The following is a 13,661-nucleotide window of genomic DNA, read 5'->3' as shown; positions in this document are numbered from 1 at the left end:
ATGTCCTAGTTGATTTTCAGCATTGTCCTTTTTTGAAAATGGCTGAAAGGAAAAAGTGAAAATGCATGTGCAGTGTGCAGGAAAGGATTTTTTGCTGGACTAATCATTGGTCATCTGTATGCAAACACTGTGGAAAGACTTCTTAGTCCGGTGTGGGGTTTGTTTGAGCTCAGCATGACTTCTGAACTGCCCTCTCAGACCCAGGTGAATCCCCTGCCTTTAAAGTTTCATTGAGAAAGAAAAGGATTTAAATAAGACGATCTGATTTTTGTTAAGATGAACGATCATCCTGACCCTGTTTATCTTCCCTAGATGCTCTAAGTTGGTTCTGCTGCTTTTGTTTGCAATCACAGAAATAGATCCATGCACTATTGACCACGGTGGCTGCTCCATACATGCTGTGTGTACTAAAGTGTCCCCAGGAGAGAGAACCTGTGTCTGTAAGGAGGGCTATGCTGGCGATGGGACACTCTGCAGGGGTGAGTGCTCAGTTCGTGTGTTGGTGATGGTGGCAAGACATGGCTCATGCAAAAGGGAATTTCAGGCAAAAAGCATTAACGTTTCAGGTCAAAACACCAAATAACTTGGCTGTTCTTTCTGTCTGTTCATGCAGACATTATTTCAGAGTCAGTAATTAGTGGCTGACCTTGATTCAACCATTTCTGCCTTTTGCTGGGGTGCATGCACACATTTCTATGCACTTACATACGTACCTGCAGGGATGTGCTCAGAATTTTCCCAGGTCCTGAGGAGTGATGTGGTCACTGCTGCCCTGACACAGTGCCACCCAGAGATGTGCAGAGAGCCCTGGCTGCCCTCTGCACCTGTATCACTGGCTGGCCAGCGTTCTGTGGTGCTCTGAGGTGAGGCTGGAGCTGCAGGAGAGTCCAGCCCTCTTCTATCATTCCAAGCATGCTCAGATGGACATGGCATTCTCAGGGGGCAAATTTATCACAACTTAGAGACCCATGTGTGGCAAGAGTCAAACTCACACTTCTTGCCTGTTCCTTTGCTTTTGTAAGTTGCTTTGCCATGAGGGTATTTCCAAAGCTGGGAAGGTCCTCCCTGTTGCTTTACCTCTTTGGATTGCCAGTTCCCAGCTGCCTTGAGCAGCCCTCAGCAATAACGTGGCCTTATTGTTTTGCTGCAGAAATTGATCTTTGTCTTGAAAGCAGCGGGGATTGCCACATCAACGCAGAGTGTGTTAAAACAGGCCCAGGGAAGGTGAGTAATAAGATGGATGTCAGGGCAGAGATACTGTGGAAGTTGTCACAGATGTGTCATTCTCCAAAAGGCTGTCCTTCCCATGGCAATGCCAACGTTGTACTTATTGCCTTCCACAAACAACAGTTGCCTGGGCAGGACATGAAGAGCCTGCTGTTTCCTCAAAAGCAGATGCTTTCTGTTGACCAGAGGTTGGAGGTAGTGTCAGGTTATGGTTGGAGGTGGTGTCAGGTTATGGTTGGAGGTAGAGTCAGGTTATGGTTGTTGACACAAACATGACTTTCTTCATGAAGGAATGGAGTGTGGGACAGATGTTACAGCACATGTTTTCCATCCATTCAGCCATTGTGTGTTTTCTTTGTTGGGTCCAAGTTTCAGACCAAGCATTGTTTTCCCTCCAGGTTGCCTGTAACTGTCTTCCTGGTTACAGTGGGGATGGTGTGAGACAGTGCAACCCCATCAACTTATGTGAACAGGTTTGTCTGCATTTTCCTATTACCGGGGTAAGGGTCACAGCCTTGAAGCACTTCTTTACCCAACAATTAAAAGCAAAGATGGGGTTAACCTGTTTGTTTGGAGCCAGCTGTCTTGCCTTCTTACACACATAAGGAATCTCACAGTGTCTGTGGTTTCTATTGCTTCTCACAATGACCTGCAAGTATCTCAGCCACGTGGCACTAGGATGGGGTGTCCCTCTTTTGGGACAAGCAGTGCAGGAAGAGTGAAAGAGTGACAGAGTGGAAGGCATGTGGGCCTGTTTCTCTGCATCCATTTTGTGTGGAATGTGCTCAAAATTTGAAGTGTAAGCCTTTCACTTCTCTTGCTAGAACAATGGAGGCTGTAGTCCCTTTGGGCTCTGCAAATACACAGGCCCTGGCACTCGGAACTGCTCCTGCTCTTGGCACAGCATTGGAGATGGCTTCACCTGCCGTGGTAAAGTCTATCAGGTGAGAAACATGCACAGCATCTTTTGTGTTCAAGCCTCCTGCCCCACAGCAAACCTCCCTCCAAGCACAAGCTGCAGGTCTGTGTGAGTATCACTGTGTGTGCATGGTGTAGGAGGGAAGGTAGATCTGGGGTTCTGACTTGGGGTTGCAATCGCAGTAAAGCAACTTTGCTCCAGAGGGAGCTGCAGTGTGGACACCTTTGCTGTTCTGTTGGCAGCTGTGGCCATGCCTCCAATTGTGTCATGTTTTCTAACTGTGACAAGCAACTCTTTCCCTGGGAAATCCACTTCTCTCAGTCTGTAGGGTCAAGGCAGTTGTCCCTGGTTGGCAATAGCAGCATGTGGGATGCAGGCTAGAGGGAGGCATGGTCAGGATTCTCTCCAGCTCTGTTGCCAACTCAGCGGCTGTGCTTGGAAGAACTGGTGACCTTTCTGGTAGAAGCAAATGAAAAGCTATCAGAGATGATCAGTTATCATGCCCACACAGAGATGGGAGAAAAGAGAGTGGCTCAGTTTTGTGCTCCTGCGCTACTGTGTAGTGTAGAGGAGGTTGCCTTTCTAAGCTTCTGTTTGCCACTCAGTACAGCATCCCAGAACTGCTGGTGGCAGCATACTGTGATTAAAAGGGATGTTCTATGAAGCGCTTCAGGTGCCCCGTGAGCAACCCCTGCAGAAGCTGCCAGCTTTCCATCCTCAGCAGTCCCTGCCCTCTTCATCTTGCAGCATCTCTGATGTGAATGGTCAGGCAGAGGTCACTGCCTGCTCTGTAACCTCCATGCCCACAGTGCTGACAGGGTGGGAAGGCAAGGCGATTCTGGTGTCAGAAGAACTGATGTCTTAGCAGAGTGGAAGAGTGACTTGGAGTGGAAGGGGCAGGTCACAGTGCTGGCTGGTTGGAAGAAGCTATGCTAACACCAGCTGTTTCTCTTTGTTTAAGGAACTCGCAAGGATAGAAGATGCATCTGTGTTCTTTAAGATGATACTGGTCAGTGACAAATAGCTTTGCCTTTGTCTGTCAATTTCACCTAGTATTTTCTATAGAGAGTTTTGCTAACTGGAACTATGTTTGCTGTCCCACAATGCTTCCTTGCCACAGGCAGAAAAAAACAAGGAGCTCAGTGGTGCAGGGCCTTTCACTGTCTTCATCCCACGGGCAGACTTCATAGGAAACTCTACAACTGTAAGTGTCCTCCCATCCCAGACACCCTCAGGATAGGCAAGCTCCAATTATTGCAGTGCCTTGAAGCAATGGGGTTGCAAGAGTATTAAATGCATCATCCATTCTCCATCAGTGTGAGGTTTGAAAGCCTCTCTGCTCCCAGTCTGGGCAGGGCTGGGCATGGGTCCTGCTGTAAGGAAATGCTTGCTGGAGGCCTTGTCTTGTAGTTCTCAGAGATGCTGCCAAATCAGTGATGTGTGATGACTTTCATTGCCCGTGGCTATGAGGGGTTGCTAATAGCAAGGCTTTAGAGTATCTGTTATGAAGACAGATTATTATTTTTTCCTTCCCCATGCCCCATACCCTGCCATCCCACTTTCATTGGCTTCTTCCCTCCAGTCCCAAGAAGAGGAGACCTAAGGGAGGAGAGATCCTTATCCACAACCCCATGAACAGGACAGTTCTTGACCAGCAGCTTTTTGGTGTTGGTGTGATGGAAGATCCTAACACCACCACCCTAAGTCCTGTTGGGCAGTTTCACACCTCGAGTCCCAGCTTTTTTCCCATGCACTACACTCTCATTAAAGGAACAAATCCCAAGAACTGTGTATCACGGGCATTAATTGCTCGTGGACAGTGTACTTGTATGTTTTCCAGTAAGGCAATCTTTGCAATGTTGATTGAAATTTCCCCACATTCCTGAATGGATGTGTGCATTCACTGTGTTTTGGGGGAGCCAGCTTTCCTGCAGGAATGAGTCAGTGGGGCAGGCCAAGCAGAAAGGCTTGGCATAATCCAGGTCTCCCTCATTAAGTCTTTGCCTCCCTGGAGAGGCAAAGTGCCCCCAGTGTTCCTGTTTTGTCTCTGCAGTTTGAGGAGTGGAAGAGCAGAGGTCTTCTCCAGGAGCTGCTTCGCTACCACATGGTGGGATGCCAGAAATTGCTGTTGAGTGACCTGGAAGCCCAGGAGTCCCTTACATCTTTATCTGGCCACACAATAAAGATCACTGAGAAAGAGGTAGTTCACTGCCACCATTTTCCCTTCCCTGTCCCGCTTGACAGCTCGTCACTTTTGCTGTCTTTTGAAGGCCTGCTGGTTGTAACAAGTAATGCCCACGGATGGCTCAGAGGGCAGTGCCCCACGGGAGCACCTCATTGCGTCCCTTCTCTCTCAGAATAGTATCTATCTCAATGATGAAGCCAAAGTGGTCACGAGTGACATCGTCGGTGTGAATGGGGTCATCCATTTCATCAACAAGATCCTCATTCCAAGTGACCTGGTGAGCCGTAACATTTCCTCACCGATCTCACAGGTAAGCCCAAAGCCCAAACCCCTGTGCTGAAGACAGGGCTGGGATCGTCCTCCCAGCAGCTCTGACACTGCTGCCCCAATAAGCCCTGCTCCATGGATGCTGCTCCCTGCTGCTCCAAGCTGTGCAGGTGATGTCAGAGCACACAGGTCTGGCTTGTGAAGTGAAAGCATTTGTGGCACAGTGGTATTTGGGACTGAATATGATCAGAAAACAGTACAGAGTGTGGGGAGGAAGCTCATCTTTGGTGCAAACCATCACAGTCCTATTCCAGTGCAAAGACTGCATGCCAGTGTCTCTCTGGCACTGCTAAAACAAGCATTAGCAGTGCACAGCCACTGGATTTTACAGTAAATAACACACTATCTGTATAGCACAGTGAAAGTCATCCCAGTTCCCACCACAGCAGTCTGACCTGCACGAATCAGAAAAGTGGTGGCTGCTGCATTCCAGCATTTGCAGGGCCAAATCCATGGCACAGCCACGAGGAGATGAATGCATTGTGTTTACCTACTGTGATTGTTAACTGCCTGGGGGGACAAACTGGCACAGTAGCTCCAGTCCCAGAGGTATTTGGTGACAATTTTTCTTCTCTCTGCAGCTGAACATCACAGAAGCAGCAGAGACCTTTGGGTACACCATTTATAGCAAGTTGCTGAAGGTGAGCCATGCCTCCTGGGGAGCTGCTGTGAACACTTTGGCCTTTTTCTTCATATCCCTTCTTGTCTTGGACAGGATGCGGAGCTGCTGCCGCTGATCAGTAACCCCCTGCACAGACCTTTCACCATGCTGTGGCCTACAGATGCTGCATTTAATGCCCTCCCAGAGAAAAGGCAGCAGTGGCTGTACCACAGGGAGCACCGGGGCAAGCTGGCCTCCTACCTCAAGGCACACATGATCAGAGGCACAAAGGTAAACATAACAGCAAGTAGGCTGAATGCCTCCCAGGTCACACATCTGCCGATAGCTGCACCAGAGCGACCCTGCCCAATATTTTGCCATGTAGAACATGCAGAGTATCAGCTGCATACCAGCTGTGTTGGGAAGACCAGGCCCTGTTTGAGTGCGTGCAGCACTCCATCACAAACCTCTGGTGCAGTGTGGCTGAGCTGAACCTTTCCTGCAAAAGCTGCAAGGAGGCCACATCACTCCCAGCAGCCAGCGCATGGCTCGCACGAGCTCTTCTCTATGGGGACGATGCATCAAGCTGAGCCCTGCCAGGCCTGCTTACTGCTCAGGACAGGACTAACCATTATGCCATTGCTCCCATACTAGCAGGGTGTGCTGCCACATCCACCTCTTCAGTGTGGCTTCTGGCCCTGTCCCTCAGCAGGCAGTGCTTCTTTTTTGAAATGCAAACTGTCAGTTTTGCCTGTCTTTCCTGGCATTCAAGACCAGGCTGGATGGGGCTGTGAGCAACCTGGGCTAGAGGGAGGTGTCCCTGCTTACAGCAGGGGGCTGGAATTACATGGTCTTAAAGGTTCCTTCCAACCCAAACCATTCTATGACTCTGTGTTGATCATTTTCCTTCTTAGATTGTTGCTGGTAACATGCCCCAGGTCAATTCCATACGGACCATGCATGGCTCCACTGTCTCGTTCAGCTGCAGCAGAACCCATGTGGTATGTGAAGGTGGTGCTTGGTCCTACTTTGCCATGGGCAGCAGATGCTCATACACCAGCAGGAGGGTAAGATGGAGTGGGGCTGCCCACATTCTGGGATGCCCCATTGCAATGGCTGCAGCTGGGCTCAGGCTCAGAGACCAGCCAGCAGGAGAGGGCAGAGGCATGTGGCCCTGCAGATACATGCAGCGATGGCCCCTTTGCTGCATCAACCTGCTGCTGCCATGACCTGGATAGACCATTTCTTAATAGAGGTGGCTGTGAAAAACTGTATTTGGGTGGATAAGGATATGAGCATGGAGGTTGTGAAGAGTTCTTGGGGTGATTGAGAAGTGGCAGCCAGAATGAATGATGTCCAGGCGGTGCAGACAGGGTGCAGAATGCGCCAGGATCATGAGGTGCTTTCTTCCTTTGGCAGGGAGAGCTTCTGGTAGGAAATGGTGATGCTGTGGTCATCCAGAGGCACATGGAATTTGATGGGGGCATTGCTTACGGCATCGACAGGCTGTTAGAGCCACCAGATCTGGGATCTCGCTGCGATGAGTTCATCTCTGTGGAGCTGCAGGTGAGTAGTTGGGGTGATGCTGATGTGGATCCACGCTGTCAGAAGCAGAACCCACACAGAGTGGCTGTGGGGTTTCTTTCTCCCTCCACAGGGATCGATGGAGAGCTGCGGACCCTGTGGCTTCGAGCCGCCCTGCCCTGCTGGCTCAGTGCAACGGGTAAAGCTTTCACCTTTGGCATTGAGGCAGCCTGCCGAGGGTTGCTGACAACACCCCCACATGTTTTAGCAGCATAACGAAGGCGCGTGTGTGTGCTGGGCTCAGCCATGCCATTTGGTGGAGCAGGGTGGAACAAGCAGCATGGGCTTGGGGAGTCTGGCCAGTCCCTGTGTGGGTGGCAGCGGGTAATGAACCCAGCTCCATCCCTGGAGCAGCACAGGGAGCCTTGTGGGGGCCTCGGGGCCAAAGAGCTCTGCCTGGCTGCCGGGAAGGAGGGGGTTAACAAGGTCCTGGCAGGAGCATCTCCCGCACTGCTGCTCTGTCACCCCACAGTTCCTTTGCCTCCCACCCCACACTAGGGAGCCTCCATTACTGGTTGTGGGAGCGAACAAGGGGCATGGGAGGGTCGAGGTGAGGTGGAAGGGGCATGGTGTCCAGCGATCAATGTGGCAAACTCTGTGTTGTGCCTGTTTCCCTGCAGGGGGGAACCTGGGGCTGCCACTATTTCGAAAACCAACTGTTCAGGAACACTTTTCTGTTTCGCCATAACCACCCATTGCGGCCGTCCTGGTCTTTCTCCCCGTGGGAACCCTTCAGAAGACACTTCTCTTCCAGGGGGCCTCTGAAACGAGGCTGCAGAAGGAAGTGCGTTTCCACCCAGTGGGTCCCCCAGTGCTGCACGAACCACTACGGCCGCGACTGCCAGGGTAAGGCAGCGTGCATGGATCCCTAGTGCCTGTGTAGCAGGGCAGGCAGTGCCCAGGCAGAGAGCCTCATCCACGGATGGGGAAATGTGGTGAGGTTGGAACAGGGAATTCCCTTTCCTTGGAGAAAGCCCCAGTGAGCCACAGAATGCTGAGGGCCGTGGGCAGTCGCATCACTTGTCCCTCTGCACCCAGCACATGGCCACAGCTGGCTATAGGCTCTGTGCTTCCTGCACAGCAGCTACTGGCCGCTCAGTGAGGCCAGGCAGCAGAGCCCAGCCTGGACACACAGCAACCTTCTTCTTCAAGCCCCATCCCAAGGACATGGGCTGTCCCAGGCCACTAAATGTGTCATACGTGGCAGTGTGTGTCACCCCTGTGTGAGTGGTGCTGCCCCAGAGCACATCAGCCCCACATCATCACAGCCTCATGGAGGTCCTCATCTACAGCATGCCCAGGGGGGCTGGAGGCGCCGTGTGGGAACCGTGGGACCTGCGATGACAAAATCAGTGGCTCGGGGCGATGCAACTGCAGCCAGGCCTTCATCGGGACCAGCTGTGAGCTGTGTGCACCGGGCAGATATGGGCCCCAGTGCCAAGGTATGGGGAGCTCAGGGAGGCTGCGTAGTGCCTTTGTGCAGAGGTGGCTGCAGGATGGAGGGGGATAGGTGCTGGGTGAGCACAAGAATCTGTGCAGAACGCCTGCACCATGCAGGGGATGTGCAGGGCTCGCTGCAGTCCAGATGGTGCTCTGGCTGTGGTTTCTAGAAGGCCCTGGGCTCAATGGTTCCTCCTGGTTTACCAGCCTGGTAGGGCAGAGATCCTGGGGTGCAACCGACACAGGGAGGGATAGAAGCCCTGAGTGGAGGAGCTTGTGTGTCCCCTAGAACAGAGCAGGACAGGGCGTGCTGAGCGATGAGGGGTTTGGGTGGTGGTCCCTCCTGCATGGGAATGTGTGGAGCAGACAGTTGGGTCTGGAGGCACCGGGACATGTGTTGTGTGCACTGGCACACTGCTGTCTGTGGCCCTTCTGCCACCACAGCAGAGCAGTGACAGTGGTGTTCCTGCCCCTCAGAGTGTAATTGCACTGAGCACGGTGTGTGCAATGGAGGGCTGCACGGAGATGGCTTTTGCTTCTGTGTCGAGGGCTGGACTGGAGAGCGCTGCGAAGTCCCCCTGGGTGAGGGCTGCCAACCCCTGAGCTTCCCCATGCGGCTCACGGCTGGGCCCAGCGGCTCATCCCCCTAACAGACCTCCAGAGAGGCTCTGGGGCTGACAGCTGTCCTGCACTGCAGCCCTGGGAGCACACCTGTGGCTCTCTAACCTGCACTCTGTTTTCAGCCATGAAGCCCACCTGCTCGCCGCCGTGTCACCCCCAGGCCTCCTGCCGCGCTGGCAACCTCTGCGAATGTGACATGCACTATGAAGGGGATGGCAGAGCCTGCACAGGTGGGGCCTCAGGGTCAGAGCAGCTCCATGGGGGTAGGCCATGCCGGGGGTGGTGCACAGGGCAGGAGAACGGTGCTCCGGTGCTGGTAATGCTGTTTTCCATGCAGCCATTGATATGTGCAGCCAGGACAACGGTGGCTGTGCCACGCATGCTGCCTGCTCGCAGCTTGGTGTCAACGTCTCCTGCACCTGTGCTGTGGGGTTCTGGGGAGATGGCTACGTCTGTGAGCCCATTGACCGCTGCGCAGACGGCAGGAATGGGGACTGCAGCGAGCACGCACACTGCATCAGCACCGGGCCGGTGAGCACAGCCCACACACAGGGGCAGCATCCGTGCTGTGCAGATCCCACACTGCTGTACTCAGGCCTGCACAGTTCACGGGGCCGAGCTCCCACTGGTGTCATGCTGTGGCCGTTTCTCCCCCACCTCTGCCCAACCGGCAAAGGGTTTGCCATAGCCATGGCATTTCAAGGATGTTGGATGGTCCCTCAGGGACAGTGAAGGCCAGCAGCAGAGGAACAAAGCTGCTCACTATGGGGAAAATGGGGCCAGACCTGCACTGCAGTGCTGGAATGTGCCACATCCCTGCAGCTCAGCTGGAAGTGATCTGTGCAACACTTCAGGGGGGTTCCCGTGCAGCTGGACACAGGCTTGGAACATGGGCTGCCAGCCCATGGAGGCCACACATTCTGCTGCGATTCTACACAGCTGTGGCAGTGCTCAGGGCTCACAGAAGCACAGCTCAGCAGCTGCTGCTTGCACGATGGCCAACACCTTGTGTGCTGCAGAACAAGCGGCGCTGCGAGTGCAAGAGGGGCTACATTGGCGATGGGATCCAGTGCCTGGAGGAGGTGGTGCCCCCAACGGACCGGTGCCTGGACAGCAACGGGCAGTGCCACCGGCAGGCCATCTGCACCGACCTGCACTTCCACGGTGAGCGCCCACAGGGCCACAGATGGGTGCAGGCCGGTGTTGCGTGGGGTTGGTGCTGTGCTGATGCTCCGTGGCTCCATTTTGCAGATAAGACCATGGGTGTGTTCCACCTGCAATCGCCCCGAAAGAAGTACGACTTCACCTACGTGCAGGCGCAGGAGGCGTGTGCTGCAGAGGGGGCGGTCCTGGCCACGTTCCAGCAGCTGGGGGCCGCGCAGCAGGTGGGGAGCAGCAGTGGCAGGGGGCCATGCTCTGTGTCCCTCACAGGAGTCTGCCGTGCTGCTGGCCTCTTCCTCAGCCCCCCACCGGCCTTTGCCACCTCCCCTGTGCGAGGTCCACACCACAGTGGGGTCTGGACCAATTGGGGAGCGGCTCACAGCCATGAAATTGGGCCTCGCTTGTGCCAGTGGGATGGGGCACACCTCAGCCCTTTAGATGGGAGGAGGGCACAGCGTGGAGCCGCACAGCTATCGCAGACACCCTCACCCTGGCTCCTGCTGCTCCGCTTCCCCGCAGATGGGGTTCCACCTGTGCCTGGTGGGCTGGATGGACAACGGCACCGCGGGTTACCCTACGGCATTTCCCACCCCGAGCTGCGGCTCCAACCACGTGGGCATCGTGGACTACGGCCCTCGGAGCAACCTCAGCGAGACGTGGGATGCCTTCTGCTACCGCGAGAAGGGTGAGCGGTGCGGGCGCTGGGCTGGGCCGGGGGGTGGCGATAGGGCGCCCAGGGCGGTGTGGGGGGCGGTGGGCAGCCGGGGCACTGCGAGGCGCATCGCGGCGTTCCCTTGCAGACGTGACGTGCGTGTGCCCCGACGGCTTCGTGGGGGATGGCATGTGGTGCCGCGGCCGCCTGCCCGACGTGCTGGCCGAGGAAGCGCGTTTCTCCACCTTCTACTCCGTAAGCGACGCGCCGGGAGTGGGACCGTGGCGGGGCCGGCCCGGGCTGCCCGCAGTGCTGATGGGATGCTTTCCAGCTGCTGCTCGCTTTTGCCAACGGCTCGGCGGAAGGGCTGGAGTTTTTCACCTATTTGTCCGACGACTCCGCTCCCAAAACGCTTTTTGTCCCCGTGAATTCTGGCTTCGCAGAGAATGAGGTACGCGGCCGCGGGGCGAGCGCGACTCCCGGGGATCAGCGGGGCTCCGTGCGGCCCCGACTCCGTCCAGCCCGGCCCTCTCCCCGCAGACGCTGTCGGGAGAGGAGCTGCAGCTGCACGCTTCGGCTCTGCTGCTCTTCAGCTTCGACCTCACCGCGGGAACCGCCGTCCCGTCCCGGGCGGGGCGCGACCTTCTCGTGTCCCCCTTCTCGCCAGGCAACAGCACCGCGCGCTCCGTAGGTCCGACCTCGACGAGGTCACCTCCCTCCTTCCCCCCCGCGCTGCGGGTCTGAGCCGCGGGGAGGCCGCTGCCGCTCTGTTCGCCGCCGCAGGAAACCATGTGGATCAACGACTCCGCCGTCGTGGAGTGGGACATCGCGGCCGCCAACGGCGTCATCCACGCCCTCGCCGAGCCGCTGCGGCTGCCCCCGCCCGCGGTGCAGCTCGAGCAGGCGAGTGGGGGGGGGCACGGAGCGCTCGGCCCCTGCCTCCCCCCGCCCGCCGTGACGCCCCGCTTCCCCGCAGGTGGGCGGAGGGACGCGCGCTGCCGGCGCTGCCGCGGGGGCTCTGGCAGCGCTGTGCGTGGCGCTGGCGGGGGCGGCCGCCGCGGGCACCGCGTACTGCGTGAAACGGCGCCGGCGGGACGGGCAGTTCGGGTACCTCCAGGTGCGGTGGCCGCGGGGAGGCGGGGGGGAGCGGAGCCCCGTGCCGGTCCCGCAGACTTGGGACGGGATGCGGGGCGGCGCTGAGCACAGCCCCGCGTCTGCAGGCCGACCTGCGCGAGGAGGACGAGGAGGACGAGGAGCGCTCGCGAGCGAAGGCGGAGCCGCGCGCCGCCAGGCCCCGCCCCCAGCGCCCATTGGTCGCCATCCCCAACCCGCTGTACGGCGGCCACGCCCCCGACTACGAACCGCTGCACGTGAGCACCGCCCCCACCCCCCCTCCCCCCGCCCCCCGCCCCGCGCTCACGCCGCTCTCCCGGCAGGACGCGCTGCTGCTGCAGGATCCCGCGGGCACCGGCGACCAGCAGTGACGGACCCGGCTGCGGCGCGGCCCCGCGGGCGCGGACAAATAAAGAGCTCCGCCCCTCACCCTCAGTAGCGCCCGGTTCCGCGGCTCCGGTTCTCGCGGCACCTCGCGGCACGCGGCCCGGCCCCGCTCCCAGCGCCGGGTCTCGCCGCCCTCGATTTGCGCGGCAGCCTCAATGGCTCCCAGCCGTCCTGGGGCCCGACTCCGGGAGCAGCCTCCTTGTTCTGGCTGCCCGCGGTTTGGACGGGCGTATGCTCCGCTGCGTGAAATGCTGGCTGAATGGCCAGACCCAAAGAGCTGTGGTCGGTGGAGTTAAATCCAGTTGCCTGCCTGCCACAAGCGTTGTGTAGTACCCTAGGGTACTGGGGCTGCTACTATTTAACATCTTTATTAACCATCCTGGTGAGGGATGGTTACAACCTCAGTAAGTTAGCAGAAGATAGCGAGGTGGGATGGAGTATTGATCTGCCTGAGGGGAGAAAGGCACTGCAGAGGGACCTGGATAGACAGGATCAATGGGCCAAGGTTAACTGTGTGAGTTTCAATAGGGCCGAGTGTCAGGTCCTGCATTTTGGTCACAACAACCCCAGGCAACCCTACAGGCTTGGGGAGGAGTGGCTGGAAAGCTGCCTGATGGAAAGGGACCTTGGTGTGGTGATGGACAGGGGGCTGAATATGAGCCAGCAGTGTGCCCAGGTAGCCAAGAAGGCCAATGGCAGCCTGGCTGGGATCAGGAATGGTGAGCAGGACCAGGGAAGTCATCCTGCCCTGTACTCAGCACTGGTGTGGCCTCGAGTGCTGGGTTCAGTTTTGGGCACCGCAGTACAGAAAGGAGGTGGAGGTGCTGCAGCAGGTGCAAAGAAGGGCAACAAGGCTGGGGAAGGGCTTGGAGAACACAGCCTGTGAGGAGAGACTGAAGGAACTGGGGCTGTTCAGTCTGGGGAAAAGGAGGCTGAGGGGAAACCTTATTGCTCTCCTCCAGTATCTGAAAGGTGGTTGCAGTGAGAGCAGGGTTGGTCTCTTCTCACTGGTGACAGGACAAGGGGAAATGGCCTCAAGTTGCTCTAGGGGAGGTTGTTTTATTTTGCTTATAATGGTACGTTTGGGGAAACACTTATTTACAGAAAGGGTTGTTAAGCACTGGAACGGGCTCCCCAGGGAGGAGATTGAGTCACCATCCCTGGCTGTGTTTAAAAACCATTTGAACATAGTGCTCAGGAACATAATTTAGCAGAGGCTTGTTGGAGTTGGGGTAGTAGGGTTAGGCTGAGGTTGGACTTGATTACCTTGAAGGTCTTTTCCAAACTGAGCAATTCTATGATTCTACGTTCATCACCTTTCCTCCTCTGCAGGAGGCAGCACTGTCCCTTTCTACTCCCTGCCCCCAGCAGCAAGCACCTGGCACTGCCAGTCCTTCTCCCCAAGGACAGCTCGTGCAGCCAGCACTAGTCACAGCTCACACAG

General features: G+C 56.5%; 1 protein-coding gene across 4 annotated transcripts in view; it reads left to right on the top strand.

The window, feature by feature from the left end:
- Window positions 1–12,259, top strand: part of STAB1 (stabilin 1) — a 52,069-nt gene extending 39,810 nt beyond the window's left edge. For 3 of the 4 annotated variants that reach the window (XM_048957672.1, XM_048957673.1, XM_048957671.1), the window contains 28 exons: window positions 354–479; window positions 1,151–1,224; window positions 1,626–1,700; window positions 2,052–2,171; window positions 3,108–3,155; window positions 3,267–3,350; window positions 4,200–4,346; window positions 4,504–4,641; window positions 5,240–5,299; window positions 5,374–5,550; window positions 6,174–6,260; window positions 6,679–6,825; window positions 6,917–6,982; window positions 7,464–7,689; window positions 8,136–8,285; window positions 8,761–8,865; window positions 9,027–9,134; window positions 9,242–9,435; window positions 9,924–10,068; window positions 10,156–10,289; window positions 10,585–10,750; window positions 10,866–10,972; window positions 11,049–11,168; window positions 11,258–11,404; window positions 11,501–11,620; window positions 11,694–11,834; window positions 11,938–12,087; window positions 12,154–12,259. In XM_048957672.1, the coding sequence (XP_048813629.1) occupies window positions 354–479; window positions 1,151–1,224; window positions 1,626–1,700; window positions 2,052–2,171; window positions 3,108–3,155; window positions 3,267–3,350; window positions 4,200–4,346; window positions 4,504–4,641; window positions 5,240–5,299; window positions 5,374–5,550; window positions 6,174–6,260; window positions 6,679–6,825; window positions 6,917–6,982; window positions 7,464–7,689; window positions 8,136–8,285; window positions 8,761–8,865; window positions 9,027–9,134; window positions 9,242–9,435; window positions 9,924–10,068; window positions 10,156–10,289; window positions 10,585–10,750; window positions 10,866–10,972; window positions 11,049–11,168; window positions 11,258–11,404; window positions 11,501–11,620; window positions 11,694–11,834; window positions 11,938–12,087; window positions 12,154–12,201 (3,410 nt within the window). In that variant the 3' untranslated portion in view covers window positions 12,202–12,259. Of the gene's footprint in view, window positions 1–353; window positions 480–1,150; window positions 1,225–1,625; window positions 1,701–2,051; window positions 2,172–3,107; window positions 3,156–3,266; window positions 3,351–4,199; window positions 4,347–4,503; window positions 4,642–5,239; window positions 5,300–5,373; window positions 5,551–6,173; window positions 6,261–6,678; window positions 6,826–6,916; window positions 6,983–7,463; window positions 7,690–8,135; window positions 8,286–8,760; window positions 8,866–9,026; window positions 9,135–9,241; window positions 9,436–9,923; window positions 10,069–10,155; window positions 10,290–10,584; window positions 10,751–10,865; window positions 10,973–11,048; window positions 11,169–11,257; window positions 11,405–11,500; window positions 11,621–11,693; window positions 11,835–11,937; window positions 12,088–12,153 lie in introns of those variants that run through there. The other variant, XM_048957674.1, reaches the window with a different exon arrangement.
- Window positions 12,260–13,661: the final 1,402 nt, after the last annotated feature.

Source organism: Lagopus muta, chromosome 11 (genome assembly GCF_023343835.1).
Source record: "Lagopus muta isolate bLagMut1 chromosome 11, bLagMut1 primary, whole genome shotgun sequence".
NCBI classification, from domain to species: Eukaryota; Metazoa; Chordata; class Aves; order Galliformes; family Phasianidae; genus Lagopus; species Lagopus muta.
Note: the sequence above shows the minus strand (reverse complement) of the source record. Positions and strands in the feature narration are given on the sequence as shown.